The sequence below is a fragment of the Larus michahellis genome, chromosome 1, assembly GCF_964199755.1.
Source record: "Larus michahellis chromosome 1, bLarMic1.1, whole genome shotgun sequence".
Classification (NCBI taxonomy): Eukaryota; Metazoa; Chordata; class Aves; order Charadriiformes; family Laridae; genus Larus; species Larus michahellis.
This window is the reverse complement of record NC_133896.1, coordinates 175,889,517-175,914,658: the sequence shown is the minus strand read 5'-3', so window position 1 is coordinate 175,914,658 and position 25,142 is coordinate 175,889,517. Positions and strand designations below refer to the sequence as shown.

The following is a 25,142-nucleotide window of genomic DNA, read 5'->3' as shown; positions in this document are numbered from 1 at the left end:
ACCCAATATGGCTCGGTTGGATTTTTTAGCTAAATTATTAATTATGGTTTTGGTTAACAATTGTAAATTGCTGTAAACTGCCATTTGTAAAGGTCCTGAAACTCCATGCTGACAATCTACTTCCAGTGGCACAAGGCCTTAAGCCTTTAACTTTTAACTCTGCTGTTGATACCGTTTAGTTCACACAAACCAAACACTGATTATCAGCAAATCTTAGGCAGGTGTTCCGCATACTGCTTCAAGCCATTCTAACATTTAAGACTAAGTTAGCAGTTTTGAAATGGACCACAAAGGAAATGCAAGTCAAATGAGTACAGAACACGAAGACATCTTGACAAGGAAAGACTTGTGGCAAATGGACCCAAAGAAAGAATGAATGGTGTTATTACAACCTTCACAGAAAAATCTGTTGAGAATAAAAGCAAAGACCTAAAATTTTCAACCCTGGAATACGGAACAATTGCCTCAAACCAAAGCGAGGGGAAAGGAGGTGGGCAGCAACCCATTGCTGGAAAACTTAAAATAGGTAAAACAGCTGTTAAATGGCATGATTGCAACTTCTATTCAGCTTTGTGGCACGTGCTGCAGAAGAAAATAAAAGCATGCTCAGTTCATTTGTTTTCAAACCAGAAGCAGCATTAGCAAGTATTTGCAATATTTGATGCATTACTAGGGGGGGTGCTCCTCAGCTGTCTCACCACTGTCTCACCATTCCTCTTACTCAGTTCAAAAAAAGCTGAGGAAATGCAAACAGAGCAATCTTCCCTCAAAGTCACAATCGTCCTGAACTCCAATTCATAAACTTAAATTTGAGCAGGAAGCTTTATATGTTGAGTGTCGTCCATCCCCGCCCCCGGTGCTGTTACTGAATTACTCAATATGGGTTAACACCATGTTAATCTTCATAGTGTCACAGCAGCATAAGCTCTCCTAGGCTTTATGTTACACTAAACGTGTCACTGACAAGTGGAAAGATTATTATTCTGTCTCCACTGCTGAGGCAGAATAGGAACAACACAAAATGTTACTCACCAGCTGTCTGACCTAAAACCTTTGCTTCTATCTGAAATATGCTACCAAAGGTCACGGTAGCTACTACAGCATTAGATCCAGTCATTCTGCTGTTGATTAAATTTTTGAGTATTTTTTTTTTTTTAAAAATTAGTGAATTTAGTAAGCCGCATGCTAGCATCTGCTAAAATTTTTAAATCTTACAACTGACTTTGACTCAGTCTATTTGCCTAAACTTGCTTTCTCTGGTTTGATGGCTAAGTATCTTCAGGAAGAGGTATACTGTTGTCAGGGGAGGTCTATCAAAGTCATGCTATGTCCAAACAAATGACAAATATACTGCATTATTTTGTTCCCATAGGTTCTTCACTTTGCACAGTTAGCTTAAGCATTCAAGGGCTAGTGGAAATGCTCGCAAGAGGCAAAAACCACTCAGTGACTGTGAAATGAAACGCTGTCAGATTTGTGATATCAAATAATTCTTTTGTTCCCTCCCCTTGGTGAATTATTGCTGCTGGTGGTCAATTTGGCTAGACAAGAAGCAGCAAGCATTTGCTTCTGAACAGTCCAAAGTGAAACCCCAAGCCGAAACTGTCAAGTAGCCTGCAACTGCAAGCTGTTATCACTCATGTAGTCACCATCATGTCTCAGGGTCTTTCATCACAGCATCAAGTTCCTTAAAAAGCTCTAAATCTGCCAACAAACTTAACTAAAGGGCAGTGAAATGCGAGTAGACATTGTCTGAGGAGTCACAAACTGACATTTCCTCCACTGTTTTCCTCAGTTGCCCCATACTGAGTAACAGTGCAGGATCAGCAATACTCATTTTTTTATGTACAGAAACCACATAATAACTAGTGCTGGTTAGCAGCTTTCTTTGTGCAGGTATGTTACTGCTACAACGCATCTACAAATCACAAAACACATTATCCAGAGGCTGCCACTACATGATGGAATATCATGTTTGCCACAAAGACAGCGAGACTACAGGAAGATTAATTGGTCCAAAGCAGTTAGACATCAGCCACAGTGCCTCATCTTATCTACTTTAAGTTCTGCCCAGCAAACTGTCAGGGTAGTGTTTGATTTGCATAAGTCTACATGCCTTTGTGCTTTTTATTTTTGGGTAAATGCCTTACAATTTCTGATTGCCACATTTTTTTTCAAAGACTTTTCTACAAAAGAGAGATGAGGAAGAAAAGACTATTTTGAGTAAACAAAGCTGTTTCAACATAGAACAACTGCCCAGAAAATGCAATGACTTCATTACTCTTTTCTTTTGGTCTCTGGGAGATATAAATTATACTTCAAAGAAAGCAGCAAAGACAGTAATTTTCACTTTCTACCATGTAGTTTGATGGTTTTCCTTTACCTTCCCACATCCAAACTTCACCAAAACATTTATCATAGCTGCTGCAGAACAACAACTGGTTTGTCCTTGTCTTTTTTGTGATTCAGACAGAACATGAAACAGTTGATGGTGAGCCAATTGAGAACTTAAGGGTTAGGATAAGAGAGCAGGCCAATATGATCAGTATCGTTTTGGGTGTCTGCTACAGACAGTCCGATCAGGAAGAAGTAGATGAGGCCTGCAAGACACCTCACGTTCACAGGCCCTGGTCCTTCTAGGGGATGTTAACAATCCCAGTATCTGCTGGAAGAGAACACAGCAGGGCACAAGCAATGCAGGAGGTTTCTGCAGTGTATGGATGATTCACAAGGGACACGGGTCAGATACATGTTTACTGGTAAAACTAGCCTTCAGCAATGCCATGTCCCCAAGACCACAGGGAAAGTCTGAGTAATGACAACTTACCCTCGGTGAAGGATGTTCAGGTCACAGAACATTTAAATAAGTCAGTGGGTCCTGACAGAATGTGCCCACAAGTGCTGAGGGAAGTGTCTGATGATACTGCAAGGCCACTCTCAGCCTTTCAAAGGTCACAGCAATTAGCATAGGTTCCTGAGAACTGGAAGAAAACAAATGCCACTCCTATCTTCAAGAAGGGCAAGAGGGATCCAAACATACAATGGACAAGATGGTGATAGCAAGCAGTCAGCTTGAATTTATGAAGAGGAAATCAAGCTTGATCAACCTGGTAGCCTTCTGCAATGAGAAGGCTGGCTTACTGCATGAATGAAGAGCAGTGGACTTCATTTATTTAAACTTTTAGTAAAGGCTTTTGACACTGTCATTCACAACATCCCCATACACAGACCGATGACATACAAGCTAAATAAATGTGGACTGGAAATGGGCCAAATTGCTAGGATCAGAGTTGTGAATCATGGGACAGAGGGCACCTTCAAGCCAGTTTGCAGACAGTACAAAACTTGGAGTGGTTTATAAACCAGAGGGTTGTGCCACCATTCAGAGGGACCTCAACAGACTGAAGAAATGGGCCATCAGTAATCTCATGAAGTTTAACAAAGGGAAATGCAAAGTCCTGCATCTGGGGATGAATAACCTCAGGCACCTGTAACACTGTCAACCAACTGACTGGAAAGTAGCTTTAGAGAAAAAGACCTATGAGTCCTCATGGTAGACATATTGAACATAAGCCAGCAACACTGCCCCTGAAGCAAAGAAGGCACACAAAGCATTGCCAGCAAGTCGAAGGAGTTAGCTCTTACACTCTACACAGCCCTAGCAACATCACCTCTGGAGTACCGTGACCAGTTCTGGGCTCCTCAGTAGGAGAGACTCACTTACTAGAGTGAGTCCTGAGAAGGGCCACTAAGACGCTTAAGGGACTGGAGGGATCATCTGTCACATGAGGAGAAACTGAGCAAGCACAGATTGTTTAGCTGGGAAAAGAGAAAATAGGGCAGAGGGGGAATTTTCCCAATGCGGATGAATACCTGATGGGAGAGAGTAACGACAATGAAGCCAGATTCTGCCGAGCAATATCCAGTGACAGGCCAAGAGATAATGGGGGGGAAAAAGTGAAATAGAGGAAGTTCCATTTAAATGTAAGAACTGTAAGAGGGGTCAAACACTGGAACAGGTTACCTTGAGAGGCTACAGATTCTCCATGCTTGAAGATATTAAAAATCTACTGGACAACATCCAGAGCATCCTGCTTTGGTTGATCCTTCTTTGAGCAGGAAGGTTGGACTAGACAGTCTCCAGAGGTCCCTTCCATTCTCAACTATTCTGTGATCCTCACTGTTTGTTTACGTACCCAAGCAAAATTTGACTGCACAATAAATCTGCTTGTACATTGTGGAAAGAGTAGATTTTTTTTCTCATTCCGAGTTTAGCATTTTTCCTGGTGCCATGCCATGTTTCTGATTACACTTCCAAGTAGAGACATACTGAGCTTTTCATCTGTTCACCATCTGGATCAGCAAACATACAGCAAATTCAGGCATAAGAGCAGACTTGTATGGGAATTAGTCAGCATAATCAAACCTACAATACTATACAAAGGTAACACGAGAACAAGGGATAAAAACCACTCCACCACACTTAAAATATACATCTGTATTAAGACAAGCCACTCAGCTGAATTGATCCACACTTTTTTGGATATAACCAATGCCTAAGGGTATACTAAGAAGTGCATGAGAAAAAACATGCTTACATGCAACAATCAAGCATTTCTCTGTGCAGATGAATCAATGTGGACACCATATACAGAATCTTTAACAAGACTTTTCCAAACTCCAGTACAGAAAACTTGTGCACGTCCCCAGACAATCTAAAAATACAGTTCGACAAATGGAAGGTACTCTAGAATCACTGAAAACAGTGTCTGCAGAGGACCCCAAAAGGTCAGTCTTCCCATTCTCTGATCCAGCACGGGAATAGTCAAATTTCACTTCATTCTTCGCAGCTGTTTTCCCTGTGGAGATATTACACACTGCCAACAATCACATTTCCACCATGTCTTAAGTACTCCTACTAGAAAGCTAGCTCTTTGTGAGGTCTTTTCCAAATTGTCATTATGACAATTAAATAATTTTTTTTTTTTATGTCTTTATTGTAGAAAAATCATTTTCCTCTTCTTCCATGGCTAGCTTGAATTTATTTAAAGTCTGAGTAGAAATAAGTCATCTGTCAATTAAGCAGTCTCAGTTCCTTCAGCCTAAACCACAAGACATCTAATTTCACTCTTCTTTCATACTTGCAACTAGTCCTTCTCGTTGAGAAAACAACAAAACCAAAAAAAAAAAAAAAAAAAGAAAGAGACAAAATAAGTCCCGGAGTCCTGAAGTGCAAAGAAATGGTCAAGAATTGCTTCAGGTATCCTACACAAAAGAATCTCTCATGCATTTTGAGGGGGGGGGGGGGGGGGGGGGGGGAACCAAGAAAAAAAACAGGGAGAAACACTCCAACAGCACGACACTGATGAATCACATTCACTTTATAATTCTATACAATGTGTAGAACCTGTCATGAGGAACTTCTACCTAACCTTTTATTCACTGTCATTTCTAAATTTGTGCTTACAGACTATTTTTTTTTCTTGATGCTAAGCATTTGTTGAGGTTATTACTTTCAGTATACCTGTAATGTTTCCCAGCTTTGCGTTCTCTATGAGCTTTTGCACCTACTATCTCAATTCCAACGCTGAAACGTCAGTGACGACACTGATCAGTTCAGGACCTAGGACAGATCCAGATGCAGAACAAGTGCTACCACCTACCTCTTCTCACATGCTTCCCCCTTGACAGCCAGCCATTCCCCACCACCTCTCCAGGCTGGTCTTCTGGGTAGTTTTAAACCCACCTTGCATTGGGTGGCCAAATTGACAGGTGGAAGGCAACACACCCAAAAATTCCTCTTGAGGAAGGCTACAGTCCAGCCAATGAGATGACAGGGGCAACAGAAGCTTTTCTCACTTGCATCTCCTTAAAGGTCAGCACATGCTTCTTGGTGCAGGCCCACTTAGAGCTCTGGTATACTCATAATTGATCTGCTGTAACGAGATACTCTAACGTCTGGTTCAGTTCAGAGCAAGCTCTGAGTTGAAGAACACACTACAATGGCACTGGGTCCAAACTCAATCATCACCCGATTTTAGAACAAGCTTAGCATTTGAAATCAAGATCTCTTTTGGTGAAATACTAATTGTTTTCCGTATTATCCATAATTATTTCCCATATTTTAAAGTTATTTTTCCAATTTTTTTTAAAAATTACTTTTAGACAACTTAATAGTGGCTAAATATTAAATTTTCCAGACAGGGCTCACCATAAACGCATTTTGTGTCTAATTTATCACCTTCATTTATATAATTTTTCCAGTACTTTTAGAAATCTAGTCAACAGAAACCGTCGTAGAGTACTTCGAGTCCTTCCTTATCCATTTTTCAGTGAGGCACTGTTTACCAACTTGCTTTATACTAGTCTTCTAGAACCTTATATATCTTCTATGAATTCTCCAAGGTAATTCTCAATAGCTCTGAAATTGCCTCAGCCAGCTTTTCCAACCACTGTAAGGGGGAATTTCATTGTAATTGTGAAAATACCTAACTACTTTCTAGCCTGTTCTTTCTCTATCTGTGCCTTCATCACTGATTGATATTTGTTCTAACAAATAGCAGAGCTACTTTTTCTATCAGATCTGCATCAGAGTTTTCAGCCATGGAGGTACTCTTCTGATGAACTACAACAACGTGCATTTTAAGATTTTTTTCTTTTTTCCTTAGCTTCTGTAAGCAGATAATCTATCTGATGTGATCACACAGATGAAGGGCAGAGCCGTTATGGAGAGACATTAAAGGAATCACTGCCTCTGCTGGGCTTCCCTATCTCCCATGCCATTTACTCCATCCTCCAAAGCACTCCGAAACAGCTGTTAATTTGTAATCTAGCTTCAAGGCATCTTAATATCAAATACAATAACGGAGAACCACAGCTGATAAATACCAGTACACTTGTCAGCAGGAAACTTACTATTCACTGTCTTGTTGCTACACAAGTTCAACTATAAGGGCTTCAAAATATAGGAAGGGGAATAATAAAGAAAAAAGGTTCTCAAAGCTGATCAGAAGATCTGAAGAGATCTCAAAGTTGTGCAACCATATTTCCTACCTTATTGCAATAAATAAGGTGCTTTTTAATTTTATTTTACAGCACATCCAGACTTGCTGTTAACAACTGAAAAGCATCTGGCAAACATACAGCCAAAGTAAAAACAAACGCGAAGAGAAAGTTCAATAAAAGTTCGGGACAAACAAGCAACGGCTCAGGTGAGGGAGTTGACAATGATATGAAACAAAACAAAGTGGGCAGAGCTTTAGTGGACTAATCAATAAATAAGCGTAAAAAATGTTTTATGACCAGGGAATGAAACAGCAAGAAAAATATGTGGAGTTTGGATGTTGGCAAGGAGATAAAGAGATACCAGTGACAAAATGCAAACACTGAATATTGTTGTAAAACATATCAAAGTTGCTGCTTGTCTTTCATACTCTCTATTTTGGTACGCCCTCGCATTTACTGAAGGTACAATCTTCATCAGCCTTAATTCCACTTGAAAGCAACTATTTCTCTTAAGAGCCTCCATGTACAAAACCTCCCATATTTAGCTAAGCATTAAGGGTCCTTCCACTGAAAATCTCCTTTGATTTCTCCAACTTCAGTGCGATCTCTGCACTACTGTTACTTCAGCTGCCAAAAATCCTAAGTCTCTACAATGAGAAACTGCCTTACAACAGGCCCCATAAAGCAACACAAAGTAAATAACTTTGCAAAATCAAAATGCTATATGCCTTCTACAAAGTTGGCATAGAGAATGTGTCACTTAGGTGCTTTAAAACTACATCTATAACTGTTAAATGAGAGATACTTAGAAAATGGCTCAAGTACTAAGTGCAATCTACACTTCACTCCTAATTCTTAGCTCGCTTGCGGGTTACTCCATCTTAACTCCCTCCAACACAAATCTACCGATTAGTGTGAAAGTGGTTCGAGTCAACCGGACCCAGCATATGTGCTATCATGTTTAGAGTTTCCCCTAAAGTACCCTACAACTGACCTTTCCTAAGGCTTTCCACGTTTTACTTTTTGCCTTTACAGATACCTCCCTTTGATGACTAAGTAGCCACAGCTAATCACTCTTTCTACCACTGAAACATCCAACACACTTTCACGCATATGGACAGTGTCAGTAGCAAAAATGAAGAAGGAAAATAAACGCCACACAAAAAACACCAATCTGTTCTTGTCTTGACAAACAAAAGGTCTGCTTACAAACAATAATTTCAAAAGCTTTTTAATGCTTTATTTTTCATATCACTTACAGCAATACCTGTCAAGTTTCCAAAAGGACTTGCCATAATATCATTGACAGGGACCAAAATACACATATACAAACTGAAACCTGGCACACAAATACGTACTATATAAATACACATAAACTCTCTCAGTGTAATGCAAAACTAGGTATTAGCAAGCTTTATGAAACTCACATGTGCATACAGAATATATATTACATCATATATTTCCATCACAAACTGACTCAAAGTTTTACCTTACAAATCACAAATAGAAATAGAAAAAAAATCCAAGAACGTACATTTTGGAAGAAATAAATACACTCATCTAAATCCTTTCACTGTAACTTGGCAACAAAATCTACAGAACTCTTTAGACAAAACACCTTTTGCAAACAAATTCAGTAGCCACTGGTTAGTATCCCTGGGTTTTAGAATAACTCTGATGGGAACACTTGCTCTGTGAACTATTTCATCACAAATACCTCCATGAAGCAGTTGCTTGACCTTCCCTTCCCTCTTTGCACAGTTGCAGGCAGGGTAGGAAAAATAAGTTACTGCTTCTGGCAAAATCACAGCCAAAGTAGCTCACTTGCATGGCAGTTGTCTTGCAGACAGTATTTTTGCCTGTTGTGATACATTAGGAGTTTGAATATGATATCTGCTAGCAAAAAAAAAAACCAACCCAAGAAAATAAAAAAGTGGAAGACAGGTTGCAGAAGAAAGCTAGGATTTTTGGAGTAATATCCCTAAACTGGGGACTAATTGCCACTAAACAACCACCCACTACCCCAGAAGGCTCTAATACACAAAAGACCTTGAAGCATCTTAAAACTACTCTAAGTAATAAAAGACTTACATTTAGATCTTGTTACCATGCACCTCTTCCTACACCAATGTTAGGACAAATATGTAGCTTTAACTTATTTAAAACTGCAACTGTTGCTACCTTTTCAGTTCCCCTCATATTTCCTTTAGTTCTGTTGAGCGATAGTTCGGAGGTTCAATACATGCTTCCAGTAACATGGTGACCACATCTTGCAACACAGCTTTGCTGTAAAAACTGATTGTTCAGCATTCCATGTATTTGCTTCCTGTGACACCTCCTGTCAGAAAATATAGGTAAACTTCATACAGATCCCTTCTCTTCATGGTCTATTTTCCTAGGAATTAAAAAAATCATGGAATCATCCAGGTTAGTATGGACCTCTTTGAGACACCTTTTTATGCTGTGAGGGTTGCCCAGAGTGGTTGTGGAGTTTCCATCCTTCGTGACATTCAAAAGTCTTCTGGATGCAGTCCTGGGACACAAGCTCTAGGATACCCTGCTTGAGCAGAAAGGGGGACCAGACAACTTCCAGAAGTCCCTTCCAACCTGTAATTGTTTGGAATTATGTAGTTCTCTGACTGATTCTGTGAACCCCCTGCTCAAGCAGGGCCAGCCACAGTAGATCGCCTAGTACCACACGCAGTTGGATTTTGAGTGTCTCCAAGGATAGAGACTTCACAACTTCCCTGAACAACCTGTTCCAGTGCTTGACCATGCTTACAGTAAAGACATGTTTGTGTTCAGATGGAATTTCAGTATTTGTAATTTGTGCCCATTGCCTTTTGTCCTGTCCATGGGCACTACTGAGAAGAGTTTGTCTCCCTCTTCTTCATTCCCCACCTGCATTGATAAGATCTGCCCTGAGCCTTCTCCAAGGTGAACAGTCGGAGCTCTCTCAGCCTTTCCTCATGGAAGAAATGCTCCAGACCCTTAATGACCTTTGTGACCCTGCACTGGACTCTCTACAGTATGTCTGTCTTTCTCTTGTACTAGGAAGCCCAGAACTCAGCACTCCAGACGCAGCCTCACGAGTGCTGAGCAGAGAGCACCTCCTTCAACCTGTTGGCAGCACTCTTCCTAAACCAGTCCAGAAGGTTGCCTGCATTGTTTGCCACGGCAGTCAAGCTGGCTCACCATCAGCTTGTGGTCCACCAGTATGCCAACCTAATTCTCTGCAGAGCTGCCTTCCAGGTGGTCAGACCCCCTGGGGTTATTCCTCCCCGATACAGGATTCTGCATTTCCCCTTGTTGCACTTCATGAGATTCCTCTCAACCCAGTTCTCCATCCTGTCCACGTGCCTGTGAATGGTAACACAACTATGGGATGTATGAGCAATTCCTCCCAGTTTTGTACTGCCTACGAACTTGCTGGGGGTGCACTCTGTCCCAGCATCCAGGTCATTAATGAAGATGCTAAACAGTATTGGACCCAGTATCAATTCCTAGGGTACACTATCGATGGCTTGCCTCCAGCTGGACTTTGTGTCACTGACCACAAACCTCAGACATTCAGACAGTTCTTTATCTACTTTGCTGTTCTCTTATCTAACCTGTACTTTGTCAGCAAAGATGTGCTATGGGAAATAGTGTCAAAAGCCTTACTCAAGTTGAGGTAAAGAACATCCACTGCTCTCCCTGCCCTGAAGGTATCTGTAGGCTACCTACCATTACTGAAAACTACTGAGAGTACTATTATTTTTCATCAAGGGCTACAGATTTTTTTAATTAACTCAGCAGTGAGAATCATTGAAGAGGAAAACTGCTCAGAATGATAGGCAGATCTCAAAACAACTTCAGAGAGGACAATCAATTTTTCCCCCAAATAATAAGTTTGGTATTTTTTCATTGTCAATTACAATAGTATCCTCAGATGACCTCAAATATTTAAAATTATTGCTATCATCTTCATTTAGCAAGCCTAACACCTAACACTTGAGGAACTCCGATTTTTAGTAAGGTGGACAATACCTCAACTGTCATTCTAACAGCCGTGCGTATGCCCTCCAAACTATTACCAGCTTATACGCTATCTTCTTTGCATTATTAATCAAGCATTCTGATGTGAATTTTCATCCATGCCAATATAAAAGGAAAGTCAGGGCTTAAGCACTATATCTACAAATGGAAAAATCATTAAAATCCTGTCACCTAAATCCGTAAATCAGGGTAAGGAACATCAACCGCAATCCAATTAAGATGGGCTTAGAGGAAAAGTAGACAGTAAATTATCCATGAGCCAACAATGTGCCCTTGTTGCCAAAAAGGCCAATGGAATCCCGGGCTGCATACGAAAGAGTGTGGCCAGTAGGTCGAAGGAGGTCATTCTCCCCCTCTACTCTGCAGTGGTGAGGCCACAACTGGAATACTGTGTCCAGTTTTGGGCTCCCCACTTCAAGAGGGACAGAGAACTGCTGGAGCGAGTCCAGCGAGGGGCAACTAAGACGATTGAGGGACTGGAGCATCTCCCTTATGAGGAAAGGCTGAAAGAGCTGGGACTCTTAAGCCTGGAGAAGAAAAGGCTGAGGGGAGACCTTATTATGGCATACAAGTATCTAAAGGGTGGGTTGAAGGAGGATGGTGACAGGCTCTTTTCAATGGTTCCCAGTGACAGGACGAGGGGCAACTGGCACACGTTGGAACATAGGAAGTTCCGTTCAAATACACAGAAAAACTTCTTTACCGTGAGGGTGACAGAGCACTGGAACAGGCTGCCCAGGGAGGTTGTAGAGTTCCCTTCTCTGGAGACGTTCAAGACCCGCCTGGATGCAGTCCTGAGTAATGTGCTCTAGGTAATCCTGCTTTAGCAGAGGAATTGGACTAGATGATCTCTAGAGGTCCCTTCCAACTCTGAAGATTCTGTGAAAACAGAAGCTGACTAGTAGGACAGGCTACACTGGGCTTCTAAGGCAGCTGAAAAGAAAAGGTTAAGAAAACTCAAAACAAAAGGAGACTGATGGATGTGAGAGAACACTGCCTGGGGAGGAATACAGAGCTTCATACAGTTAAGACACCAAACATCTGGAAGATGGGTAAGACTAACAGCCACTTTACTATGGTCTGGAACTCCTCCCTGCACACACTGATCCAAAAGAAAAAGGCCATCTTGCTGCTTGACTGTTCAGTTAGGACTTCAATGTGCTACTGTTTGCGTGCTGAAATTTCACATCGTTTTAATTGTTACTTCAGTTCCACGACTCAGAACTATTTTTCAAGCCTGTGACATTAACATATATCATCTTTCCTATGACATTAACTTTTTAAACAACTAGCTCGTTTGGTTTTTTTATCTGATTTTCATTTAAACACAAAAAAGTGCAAAAGTACAAAACAGTATCTGGATCCCTTTTATAACTGAAGAGGCCTCTATAATGGCATAAATCTATCTCATATAAACAAAGAGAATATATAAGAAAGCACCCCTACAAAGCGTTCTCCACACAAACAGAAGGGTCTCTCAGTACAACCACTGACAGTTAGAGTTTCTTTTCTGTAATCATCTGATTTTTCTTTATTTGCTACAATGTTATCTATGAAATTAGATCTGTAAGAACACATGCAAGGAAAATATTCTACCTCAAGTTGTGCAGAGGGAAGTATTTATCTATCTCCTGCCCTTAACAAATATTTTTATGACTCTATTATTTTTTTTTTATAAAAAAAGTCATTCAACCATAGCAAAGATGACAATATCTGCACTTTTGGCCACTTTCCTATCTAAACGCAACTACCAAAACGAAAGTGTATACAAAGCTATCTTGCTAGAATCATACCAGCAGAATTTTATTTTAGGGAAGATGCTCCATGAAGTTCAGGAAGAACTGTACTGATTAAGAAAAAGCACATTCCCAGTGGTTAATAACAGTATAACATCCTTAGAGTGATTACTACCGCAAGTAAACCAAATAAATTCTACATTGTGTTCACTGAATAGCAGAAGATGCACCCACCTAATGCAAACAACCTGAAAACTCACCAGTTTACAGCTGTCAATGATCTACCTTGTATAACAGTATATTCTAGAAATAAAATGGGATAGACAATTGATTGAATAGAAATAGAATAGACACATGACTACTCTGAAAACATACAAGCTTAATGAAAACATATGAGCACATCTGTTAGAATAATGCATTGGCTTGTGGGAGAGAAAGGAAAGGTAAAACCAAATAAGAGGTGAGTCATAAGTAGCAATACACGTAACTTATGGTGAAATAATCAAAATAAGAAAGAAGAGGCTGAAATCACACAAACAGGAGAGTAAGGTACTTATTCAAGAACAAGCTCATCTCAATGTAATGTAAATGACTGGCTACAGGTCTGTGTAAAGACAGTTGCTGGCTTAAAGGCTCAGCAATAGAAAAAGATGAGTGATGTTATCAATCAGCTGCAACAAGGAGAACACTGGAGAAAGAAAACAAAGAGTTAACCCTCTTAAAGTTATAACACTTGGCTAGACATTTTTCCAGACTGACAGAGATCATGACCAAAATAATCTAAATCCTATGGCAGCACAGCGTAAGTTAGAGAAGAGGCTTCCAACTATTTTCATTTGCAAACTTATAAAATTTTTCAGTAGCAGTTTAAATTATTCTAATGAACTTAAACTACGAACAACAGGCTTATACTTTTTGACCTTATCTTACTTTCTCTTTTTATTGTCTTTGGCTAGGATAAAGTTAATTTTATTCAGAGTAGCTTATATGCTTTGGATTTGTGATGGAAACAGTGTTCATAACACACGTATGCTCTAGGTGTTGCTGAACAGTGCTTACAACAAGACCTTTTCTTTTTCTCACATCACCCCAAGAATAGGCTGGGGGTGCACAAGGAGTTGGGAGGGGACACAGCTGGGACAGCTGACCCCAACTCACCAAGGGGATATCCCATGCCTTATGATGTCATTCTCAACAACAAAAACTGCAGGAAAGAAGGAGGGAACATTCACAGTTGATGGGCCTTGTTCTCCCAAGTAACCATTATGCACGATGCAGTCCTGCCTTCCTGGAGATGGCTAAACATCGGCCTGATGATGGGAAGTAGTGAACTAGTTCCTTATTTTGCTTTCTTTGTGCACACAGCTTTTGCTTTACCTATTAAACAGTCTGCGAGATCTCACATTTTTATCCCTCCAACCATCTACCCCATCCCACTGCAGGGTGGGTGAGCAGCTGTGTGGTGCTTAACTGCCTGCTCGGGTTAAACCAGAACACCCTTTCATGGAATCCATAAAGTATTTTCCAAGAGTCTAAAAACCTCAGTTCAAATAGACAATTATGCTTGGGAACACAAGTCAAGGAAAGTTAAGGGAAGAAAATGAAAATAAGGAATGGCACTAATCTAACCACAGGGCTCCAGTTTTATGTGGGCCCAAGGAAGCTGAATTTATGTTTCTTTTCTAAGGCATACAACTGGTATAGATTTAGAATTATTAAGTTCATAACAAAAGAAAAGAAAAATCCTCACAGTATTTTCAGGCCAAAGTAGTCATAGATATACTACATGCAAAGAACGAAGTACCGTTCAGTTATACCAATAAAAAGTCCATCAACACATTCATCAAGTCTGAAGAGAGACAGTGAGCTATAACATGCTATTTACTATGAAGTTAATTGTTACTAAAGAAAAAAGCATATTAATATGCTTCATAATATATGAAACATTCAATCTAAATGTACAAAAACCATACACCTTAGTGTAGCCACTTATGGCACAAGGAACCCATTCTCCTCCGCCAATTTGTAGTATTCAGCCTTTGGAGGGGCACAGTGTTAGGAATTGGCTGTGAAAGATCACAGGGAAAGATTAGCTGCAAAAAACTATATTTACAATATAAAAACTTTAGTTAATTACAATACTACTATTCCAATCAGCACCTCAGTGTGAAGCGGTGTTTATGGCAAGCAAGGTAAGAAAGACAAAGACAAAAATGCAACCACGTATTTAAGAGACACTGAAAGGGATCAAGTTTCCAAAGTAAACAGAGGATGTGGAAAACAATTTGCATGAAGTACTTCAGTACCAAAGACTATTACTGATATGTCATGTGTGTTTCCTATAAAGGCATAAATAGTCTTTAAATTATGGCTTTGGTGAAACATATCTAGTCATATGTCAGGAAAAGAATTTACTAAAGAAACATTTTGGCCAGGAGGAAGATCATAATATGGGAGGAAAACCAAAACCAAACCCCCACAACTGACGGTTAAGATAGCAGAAGCACAAATTCAACATCAAGTTAAGTATGCAGGAAGCACACTTACTACATTTAACATAGCTAGCAGTGAGGAACTGTAACAACTTAAATTGCTCTAGCTCCAGACTAACTTTAACTGCTTATATTTGCCATCTAACAGACCATCCGCATGCCAGAGCGGACAGGGTAAACTTTAACTAGCATTTCCTCTCAGTTTAAAAACAAAAAAAAGAACATAAAAAAAACCCACCACAAACCAACAACATAAAAGGAAATATAAAATAGAATATATACACAGATGGTTTCAAATCAGTAGGTCTAAAAATCCCAGGACACACAGATTAGAAAATCTAAAGATTACCGAGAACAGGAAATCAGACTTTATATGAAAATTGCCAACAGAACTCACATCCCCTTAAAAAAATGGAAGCAAAGTCCAATTTCAGTTAAGCAAAAATAACTCTTTGATTATTCCTAGAATTTCCAGCTGTAGCTACTTTGAAATAAATTAGAAAAAAAAATCAGTCACTGGTTAAAATATTAAGCAGAATAAGCCACAATCATTGGAAATCTAATACGCTGATGCCTCTCATGTCCAACTTCAGAGTTTTACTTATGCTTGCATATGAAAAGTCTCAATTCTTGTTAACTTCAGCAGAATATTCAGGCGACGTCTGCCGGTTTGAAGTGGAAGAGATTTCATTATTCCCAGGACCCACTCCACCGAAAATTCATGCAATGACCTCACACGGATTTAATTACTAAAATTATAATGCTAAAACTTGAGCCAGACCTGTTGCCATTGTTAAGAATTTTGCCATTGTATAGATACCAACACCTACAACCTATTTGTCCCCACAAATATTCTCATCAGTAATCCCCAACCCGACATTCAGAAAGGATAAATTATTGTAAAAGTTTAAAACACATTAAGTACAGTATTTTGGAACACGGCTGAGCAGCCAAGATCCACAAAGGTGTAAACAACATAAAGAAATCACCAAACATCAAGAATTAATACAGCAATAAAGGAAAGTTACACAAGGCCTTACCTATGTTTGAAAAGCATCTACCGGAATGTCAAAACCCAAGAGCAGGTAATGGGAATTGAAAGAAAGGTGATAATCTGCTGTCATTATTACTAACCTTACCAAAAAGTCAATTCCTGAGACAATTACCATATGAACACTAAAAAGGCATAAGCAATAATGACTGAAATATTACAGCTAAACAGTTAGGTACCCAATACAAATGATGCAGTAACAAATTGACTGACTGGAGAACATGTCAATCATCTCCACAGGTGAACATTCAGAATGTCACTATTTAACAGTATAAACACCGTAGCTGCTGCTACTTGACACACTCTCACATAAGCACACTCTTGTAGCTAAGAAAAAATAGCTTAACAATTTTTTGTAACTTCTGTTCAATTCCAGTTTGGCCTATAATTGAACTTTTAACTGAAAAGCAAAAGGCTTCATATAGTGTTATTTTGTAGTCTAAAACATACAACACAGGGGAAAAAAAAAAAACAAAGAGAAAATATCGCACAATGGGATTCTATCACATGCACTTATTCCTCTCCAAACTACACAATTCCCTTCTAAAACAAGAATCAGAAGGACGCACGACTACAAAAGACAAAAGGTGCCCTTTTAGCATCACTAAACTTCTGAGGCTCTTTGAGCCTCAATTTTTGTGAAAAGGAAATGCATTTCTATCAACCCACAAAACCTGAATATTCTTATGTATTCCAGGTTTTTTAATTTTTCAAATCTTTTATATAAATTAGGATACATTATTTTTTTATATATATACATAAAATAAATATCCTAAGCTGCTCAACATAACATTACTATTAGCTTCTTTCCAGCTTCCATTATTATGTTTTCTACGCTAGCACTGCACAAATACAAACACTGTTAGACTAAGCAACTGCTATAGTACTTTTAAAAGAACTACTATGTAAAACTGTTTTCCTTATCAGAATATAAGGTGAAAAAGACAAGTAAAACCACACAGTTTTAGTTAACCTATTAACCAATAGCATAATCTAGTATTAGAACATTATTATATTACAGCTAAAAAGCCTACAGCTGACAGCAACTCTTAATAGCTTTTCTAACACACAGGTTAGCTTAATGCAAGACTTAACAGCACATCAATTTTCCAATTAAATAAAATTTTCAGTTTACACAGGACTTAAGCCTTTTTTTTGGGAAGGGATGGGAAGGGACGGGATGGGACTTCAGTTGGCAGGGATTTATAGAGCAAGTCTTTTCACAGGAATAAGCATGAAAATGTAATATGGAATGCATAATATTTCACAAGAAACACCACTATCATTTTATTAGTCTTTATGTATAACCTTTATTTTTTCAATCAAATGAATGGTTCCAAACTTTGCAATTATAATTTCAGTTGTTAAAAGCATCAAGTCCCAAACAAAAAGCAACTTACAGCTTTTGTAAAGGTTTTAGATCTGAAGAAATTAAGGCATTCCGGTGTACCGACAATCAAATTAACTCAAATTTCACATATCTAAATTTACTAAACGTGGTTTCTACGAATTCTTGAGTAATTTGGCAGTGCAAAGGGGTGAAGTGTTTCAGTGGTGTTTCACCAAGAAGTTTTGAAAAATATATACTTAAAACATCAAAGGGCCAAATAAGCATTGCATTACTTATTATTATTACTTATTATTACATAAGAAGGGGCATATGGGAAGACTTTGTGTCAACTTTGAAAAGCCTGAAGACTAACCTAATGATCAACTTTGCCCAGATAACGTATCATTTACAGCTATGAGTGTGGATGAGCTGGCCTACTCCCAAAAATTTCTTTTATCATCCAATAGAAAGAATCACCATAAAATGAAAGAAAGTCGACTGCCTCTTCTTCAGACAAAATGGATAAAAAAAGCCAGCCATCTGATTTCTGGTTAATAGTAGCAATCTCACATTCCAGTCATCACTGAAGTTTTCCTTGATCTCAGTCAAGCCACTTCACAATATTAGATTTGTTTGGACATTTTGTCCCCACCATACAAACAGAAGGTTTTTTCCTCTGAAGGATCCAAGTAAAAAGAGGCAATTTTATCTACAAAATAATGAACAAAAAAAGTAACCCCCAGAAAGTATTTGCATTTTCAAATGATTAATGTTTTTAAACTAATGGATAGAATGTTTCTACTGAACTTTATGCAGCGAATAAATGAAGCACCTGACAAGCTCAGTAAGGTGTCTCCCTTTAGTACAAAACAAGAAATTTTCAATATTGAATATCATTCAGTACATACTGCTGCATCTCTGATACCTAATGTCACTACAGAAATCCAGACACAGACCTCACAAGTAATTTAAAGTGCAAATGGAACCAAAGAAGAAGAACCTATTCAGAAATTATTCTTGGATCTGAATGATGTTACTTTTACTGTTGCTGAGTTAATGTCCTACAGACACACCCACACACAAAAAAGATATTATGAACTTTTTGGTAAACATCAGTTGATAAACTGCAAAACACGAAAGACAATTTGACATGAGTATGAAATTACTGCCATTTTAAAGTACATTGTCATTGTAATACTAAAATTTCAAGTTAGTCAAAATTACGTAGTGAACATTTTCATTACAAAACGGGACACACTAAAGCCATCACAAATTTGTATATCTACCCATATTTGACAAACAGCCTCAAAGAACACACTGAGCCTATCTGATACTTCTGGTAGTACATACATAGGTTAAAAAAAAAAAAAAAAAACACAAAGAGTAAAGGGACTGACAGTTTAGGGAAAACCCTGAGACGCACAAGAGATAACAGCAGCAATTCAGCTGGATAGGGATGTGTGCTAGAATTAAGTTATACAACAGAAAAACCATGTAACTGAAGACAGCAAAAATGTGAAAAATTAGAAATACTTTTAAACTACCTTACTTTGCACATACAAAGCTTCAGCACTGAAAGCAGTTAACAACTTACATTACTTCAGTAACAGAGAGCAGACTTCCAGTTTCATCCACTCAGAACCGAGCTTATGGAACAACACTCAACATGAAGTTTTTATTTGCCCTCTGAAGAGGCTCATGCTTCCTACTAGTGTTTTACAGACTTTCATGGCTACATTAGACATTGTGCCATTACTACACATTGTCATGTATTTCAGTAGCCACAAAGCAGAGACTACAAATTAAGCACAGAGTAGATTTATCTTCCAACCCATCTTGACTTGCCAAGTAAGTTTCCCACTGCTAGCAGTACCGTAACTGATTCTTAACATTATTATGTGAGCAAAGATGGTTGTACATTAAGTTGCAGCATCAGATACTTTTTTCTTTCATAAAATTATTAGGCTGGCACTAGTGACAAAACCAGCAGTTTCTCTGCTCCTGCTGCTCTGTCCAGAGATCTTTGTGCAAACCTTCACCTCATGCTGTCACAAGCACAACTACAAGGTGAGCCAGATCGGGGAATTAGTCTGGATTACAACAAACCATTTTTGCCAAGTTAATTTTAACCCAGAGCGAGTCTCTAATATGTTACTGCAAGAGACTATATAAATAATTATGTCAACGTGGCAGGGGGAACAAGCACAGCGACCGAACCTTCTCCTTTGGAGACCAAAGTGTTCATGACACCGCAGCCAGTATCACGTGAGGAAATGCAAAGCACTGCTAGTTCTGTTTCAAAGCCAATTACTGCATCCTACTCAACACGTGACATTCATCACTTTCAGATAACAACCAGCACAAACACCTTGCAAATATGAAGTTAATCTTACTTGTGACTTTCAGATAATCTCCACAATGTTTAGTTTCCATGTCTACACACAAGTATTTTCATGCTGCTTTCTAGTTCTTCATAAACATTAAAGTTCAGGTTTGGAATAAAAGCACTCACTGAGGCAGGAGCTGGTCACACCATGTGAAGTGCAGCATACAATTTTGTAGAGTTCAAGCAAAAATTCTACATCGCCATATTGCACGCAGGTTGCACTATCATTCTTCAAATTATCCTTCTCGGAGCACAGAAAGAATTTTATTAATGTTCAAAAGCCAATTTATTTAGTCTTTTTAAGGTACTCCAAGATATTTTTCTTGTCACAAACACTCTTATTGGCAGATTAAAAGGCTTCAGATTTTCCACACAGATAAAAATCAAGTTAAGACTCTTGTTATAAGCTATGTTATCTTAACTTCCAATTAATTTATCTGGCACTGTTAACTACTGTAGCAACTAGATGCAGTCACAAATTACTTCAAAGCACCTCTTTAGAAAACGTTTTGGATTGTTACCTTTTTTGTGAAAAAGCATTTTTGACCATTTCTGTTTAAGACTACCAGGTGGCTGATGTTCTCAAACCTTAAACTGGACTATTTTAACAATAGTATGGATAAAGGATGGAGATGATGAGCGGTACCTTGGCTACCATCAGTCTGATACACAAGATGTTGGAGATGAATACAAAGAGATAGCGGGCAACTAGCCGATTATTAAATATTCCTCCTCTCAAAAGTCCTACTATACACATTGGCTGTACTCATCAGTGTTAACTAGCTGTCATTTACTTGCCAATAGCCTAATATAACCTGTTTCCTCTGCACTGCCTTATTTGATTTGCTCTAAGATGACACCATCTAGCCCAGATATCTGACTAAATCTAGCCTTTAAGAATAAAGACACCCAGTAACTGCAAATGTCACTGTTTCTTTTAACTGGCATTCTCATAAGGATCTGCTAACAAGAAATAGAACACAAAAGAATGCAATCTCTGGTATCTTGGAATTAAATGTAGTTATTTTAAGAATGTAAATTTAAAAACCCCATTGTTTACACTCACCTAAGGCTAGTATTTTCTGCAGTAGTAAGTACAAGAGATACCAGCTGACTTACGCTAAAACAAAAAAAACGTGGAGGCCACAACGAATTCAAAACTACAGCTTTAAAAAAATACAGACACGTTAAGGCAAAATTCAGGCAAGTATCCAAACACCATGGAGCAATCCCACAGCTGATTTCCTTACATTTAGTAGTTTCCTTACCCTTAGCACTTGCAGTCCCAGGATAAAAAGCTCAGAAGTAGGAAGAGAAGATTTAAAGGAAAAAGCATGAGCACTGAACTAAGGAATATATGGGGTAAAAAAAACCAACTCTCACAGGCCTATGTGGGGGGATAAAAGGAACTATAGTTTCCTTGCCATATGAAAATAACTCAATAATTGCAAAGGTGTCAAATGCCAGGTCTAACAGTCCACATTTCCAGCACTTCCCATCAGCAAATTGGGAAAGTTATGTTATTCTTATAGTTTCTTACGTTTATACCACTCCTAGGCGCAGCCTGTCTGTGGAGGGAAACATGCCCTGCTGCTCCCAGTCAGACTGAAAAAAAGAAAAACCACCACCCAAACCGAAGTAGCCAACCACCCAGTGCTTTACAACCGTTCACCAACTTAAAACAAGGGTGACTCAAAGCTCTCCTCACGACTGGGCCACCCACACCGCAGATTAAGGCTGAGAAACACGGGAAAGGTGCCGCTTTCTTGTCATCCCCATCCTCGGCCACCTCCGGAGGGAAACAATGGGGACAGCCCGGGGAACCACGGCGGGAGCCCGCCCCTCGCCCCACTCACACCGGGACTCCGGCCGGACACTGCGCCCTCGCCTCCGCCGCCCCGGGAGGGTCCGTCAGGGCCGGGGCGGGGGGTAATGCCCGACACCCGCCGCCCCTCATCGCCGCCCTCCGCCCCGTCTATCAGACGGCCTGCGGACACCCGGGCTCGAGGGGGAGGGAGGGAGGGCGGGCGGCGAGGCACCCCAGGGCGACAAGCGGCAGGAGCAACAGGCACCCTGCCCAGGCCGAGAGCCGGCTAGGCAGGACCGGCCTCGGGAAAGGTAGCCCCGAGGGGCACCATCCTTCCTCCGGGAACTGGGGGCTCAGGAACCGCCCGCACCACCCCACCCCCAACCCCTCCCCGACTCCCCCTGGAAACCGCTGCCTAGGGCGCAGCCCCCTGCAGACACCGAGGCCGCCGACAAGGCGATTACCGAAGGCGGAAGGGAAAAAAATAAGGCAGGGCAGCTAAAAGGCTGCTCCGACAAGGCGGCAAGGCAGCGGGGGCCTTCGCTCGCTGGGCACCCGTGGGTGCCCCCAGCCGAGACCACGGGGGGTTCTCTGCTCCTTTCGGCGGCACGACAGGCCCCGGCCGGAGCCAGGTCCGCCCGACGTCTCAAACATGGACACCGTGAGGAAACCCCTCCAATCCCCCGCCGCAAGGGCGTGAGGAAACCCCTCTCCCCTCCGCCGCAAGGGCGTGCCGGAGCCCCCGGCCCCCGCGCTGGGGGAGGGGAGCGGGGACAGGTAACTCCCCCCCACCAGCTCCCCGGGAAGGGGAGGTGGCAGCGCCATCTGCACGGTAACGCCGGCCAAGCTCAGCGGCAGGGCCCGGGCGGCACCTGGGCGGCCGCCGGGTTACATCACCGCCCCCTCCGTCCCTCGGGGTGGGGGGGAAGGGCACACGACGGAGGTGGCGGGGGGCAACCGGGCTGCCCGACAAGGGGGTCGAGGATGGGGAGGGCGGCGGCCGGCGGAGGAGAAGCGTGCCGCCGCCGGGAGGAAGGTGCACCACACGGGGCCCGGGGGTGACAAGGAGCCGCCGGGGGAAGGGCCGCTCCCAGCCGGCGATGGGAGGGGGTGGCTGACCGTCTGTCCCGGGAGGGAGGAGGCTCGGTGCTCGTTACCTGCCCGGGTGGCTCCCCAGCTCCCGGTCGCTCAGCGCCGCCGTATAAATCTTCCGGTATCTGTCGGCCAGGGCCTTCCCGGAGAGCAGCAGCTGGTAGCGGCTCCGGCAGCCCAGCGACGGCGGCGCCAGGGCGCCGGGCAGGCCTCCCAGCCCACCGGCTGAGCCCTCTTCGGGCCCCATGGGCCCCGCCGGACCGGAGCCGCTAGGAAAGAAGAAGCCACCCTCGGCCCCGGTGCAGGCGGCGACGGCGGCTCCCGCAGAGGAGGCGGCGGCTGCGGCGCTCATCCCCCTCCCCGCCCGCCCCCTGGTGGCTGCGCTGCCTCCCGGCGCGACGCGGACACAGGCGGCTCCCGCTGCCTTCACCGCCGGGGCCCAGCCATGGAGAGGCCGCAAAAGCCGCCGCCGCCTCCACGGAGGCCGCTCATCCACCCGGGCCGGGGCTGGGGGGTGCGGGAACACCCCTCTTCTCCCCTCAAGCGGCGCCTCGGGGCCCCCAGCTGCCCGCCCGCCCCTCGCCCTCCGCCGCTGGGCGCAGCGCCGGCCGCCGCGCTCTGGGCGGGACCGTGTAGCCTCCGGGATGGGGCGGGGTATGAGGGGTAGGTGAGGGGGTGGCCTGGCCGCTTCGCTCCCCTCTTCCCGCTAACAGGGGCTGGGGGCCGGCGGCTGCCGCTCCCCCTCCGGAGTTTCTCCTCAGCGGCGGCGGCGGCGCCACCGCCCTCGCTCCGCGCAGCCGCCCCGGCCCCGCCTCCCTCCCGCCGCCAGCCCGGCCGCCAGGCGCATGCGCCGACCGGTCCCGCCTCTTCCCCCCTTCCCCCCACCCCCCCGGGAAATCCGGGGCCGAGCGGGGCCCGCACCTGCTGCCCTGAGCCGGCGGGGCCCGCGGAAGGCCCTAGGGTCGTACCCCGACTTTGCGGGCCTGTAGGTCCTCGCCTATACACTGTTGAGGGTGGGTGTCTGTCTGTCTGGTATGCTTTATTTAGGTGAGGAGTGGCGTTCCTCAGGGAGCGGTACCGTTTAACACCTTTGTGGGCGACACGGACAGCGGGATTGAGCGCACCCTCAGCAAGCTTGCCTATGCCACCAAGCTGAGTGGTGGCAGCTGGCATGCTGGATGCCATCCAGAGGGACCTGGACAAGTTCAAGAGGTGGGCCCATGCAAACCTCATGAGGTTCAGCCAGGCCAAGTGCAAGGTCCTGCACCTGGGTCAGGGCAATCCCAAGCACAAACACAGGCTGGGGGCAGAATGGCTTGAGAGCAGCCCTGAGAAGAAGGACTTGGGGGTGTTGGTGGACAAGAGGCTCAACTTGAGCCAACGATGTGCGCTCTCAGCCCAGAAACCCAACTGCAACCCGGGCTGCATCAAAAGAACCATGGCCAGCAGGTTGAAGGAGGTGATTCTGCCCCTCTACTCTGCTTTCGTGAGACCCCACCTGGAGTACTGTGTCCAGTTCTGGAGCCCCCAACATAAGTACATGAACCTGTTATAGCGGGTCCAGAGGAGGGCCACGAAGATATCAGAGGGCTGGAGCACCTCACCTATGAAGACAGGCTGAGAGAGTTGGGGTTGTTCAGCCTGGAGAAGAGAAGGCTCCGGGGAGACCTTACAGCAGCCTTCCAGTACCTGAAGGGGGCCTACAGGAGAGATGGGGAGGGACTGTTTATCAGGGAGTGTAGTGACAGGACGCGGGGTAACGGCTTCAAACTGAAAGAGGGTAGATTAGGTTAGATATTACGAAGAAATTTTTTCTTGTGAGGGTGGTGAGACTCTGGAATGGGTTGCCCAGAGAAGTTGTGGATGCCCCACCCTTGGAGGTGTTCAAGACCAGGCTGGATGGGGCTTTGAGCAACCTGATCTAGTGGGAGGTGTCCCTGCCCATGGCAAGGGGGCTGGAACTAGACGATTAATATCTACTCCAACTCTAACCATTCTATGATAGGTGTCCAAGTGTAGTTGCACAAGATGCAGAAGCTCCCGGTTTGAGCAGGGACGGCCCTTTGCAGCCTCACTGCATCGCCATGAGGTCCTGTGCCAGAGCATCAGCATACAGCTTGGGTGCGAGAAGTCTGGTGTGATCAACTGCAACAGCTGAGCCATGATGTACCAACATCCTGCCCCTGTGTCTGTGCTCTGTAGCGC

General features: G+C 42.7%; 1 protein-coding gene across 31 annotated transcripts in view; it reads right to left on the bottom strand.

Moving 5' to 3' along the window:
• MYCBP2 (MYC binding protein 2) overlaps positions 1–23,750 on the bottom strand; it is a 200,234-nt gene extending 176,484 nt beyond the window's left edge. For all 31 annotated transcript variants that reach the window (XM_074563476.1, XM_074563495.1, XM_074563530.1 and 28 more), the window contains exon 1: positions 23,003–23,750. In XM_074563476.1, coding sequence (XP_074419577.1) covers positions 23,003–23,289 — 287 coding nt within the window. In that variant the 5' untranslated portion in view covers positions 23,290–23,750. The remainder of the gene's footprint in view (positions 1–23,002) is intronic.
• Positions 23,751–25,142: the final 1,392 nt, after the last annotated feature.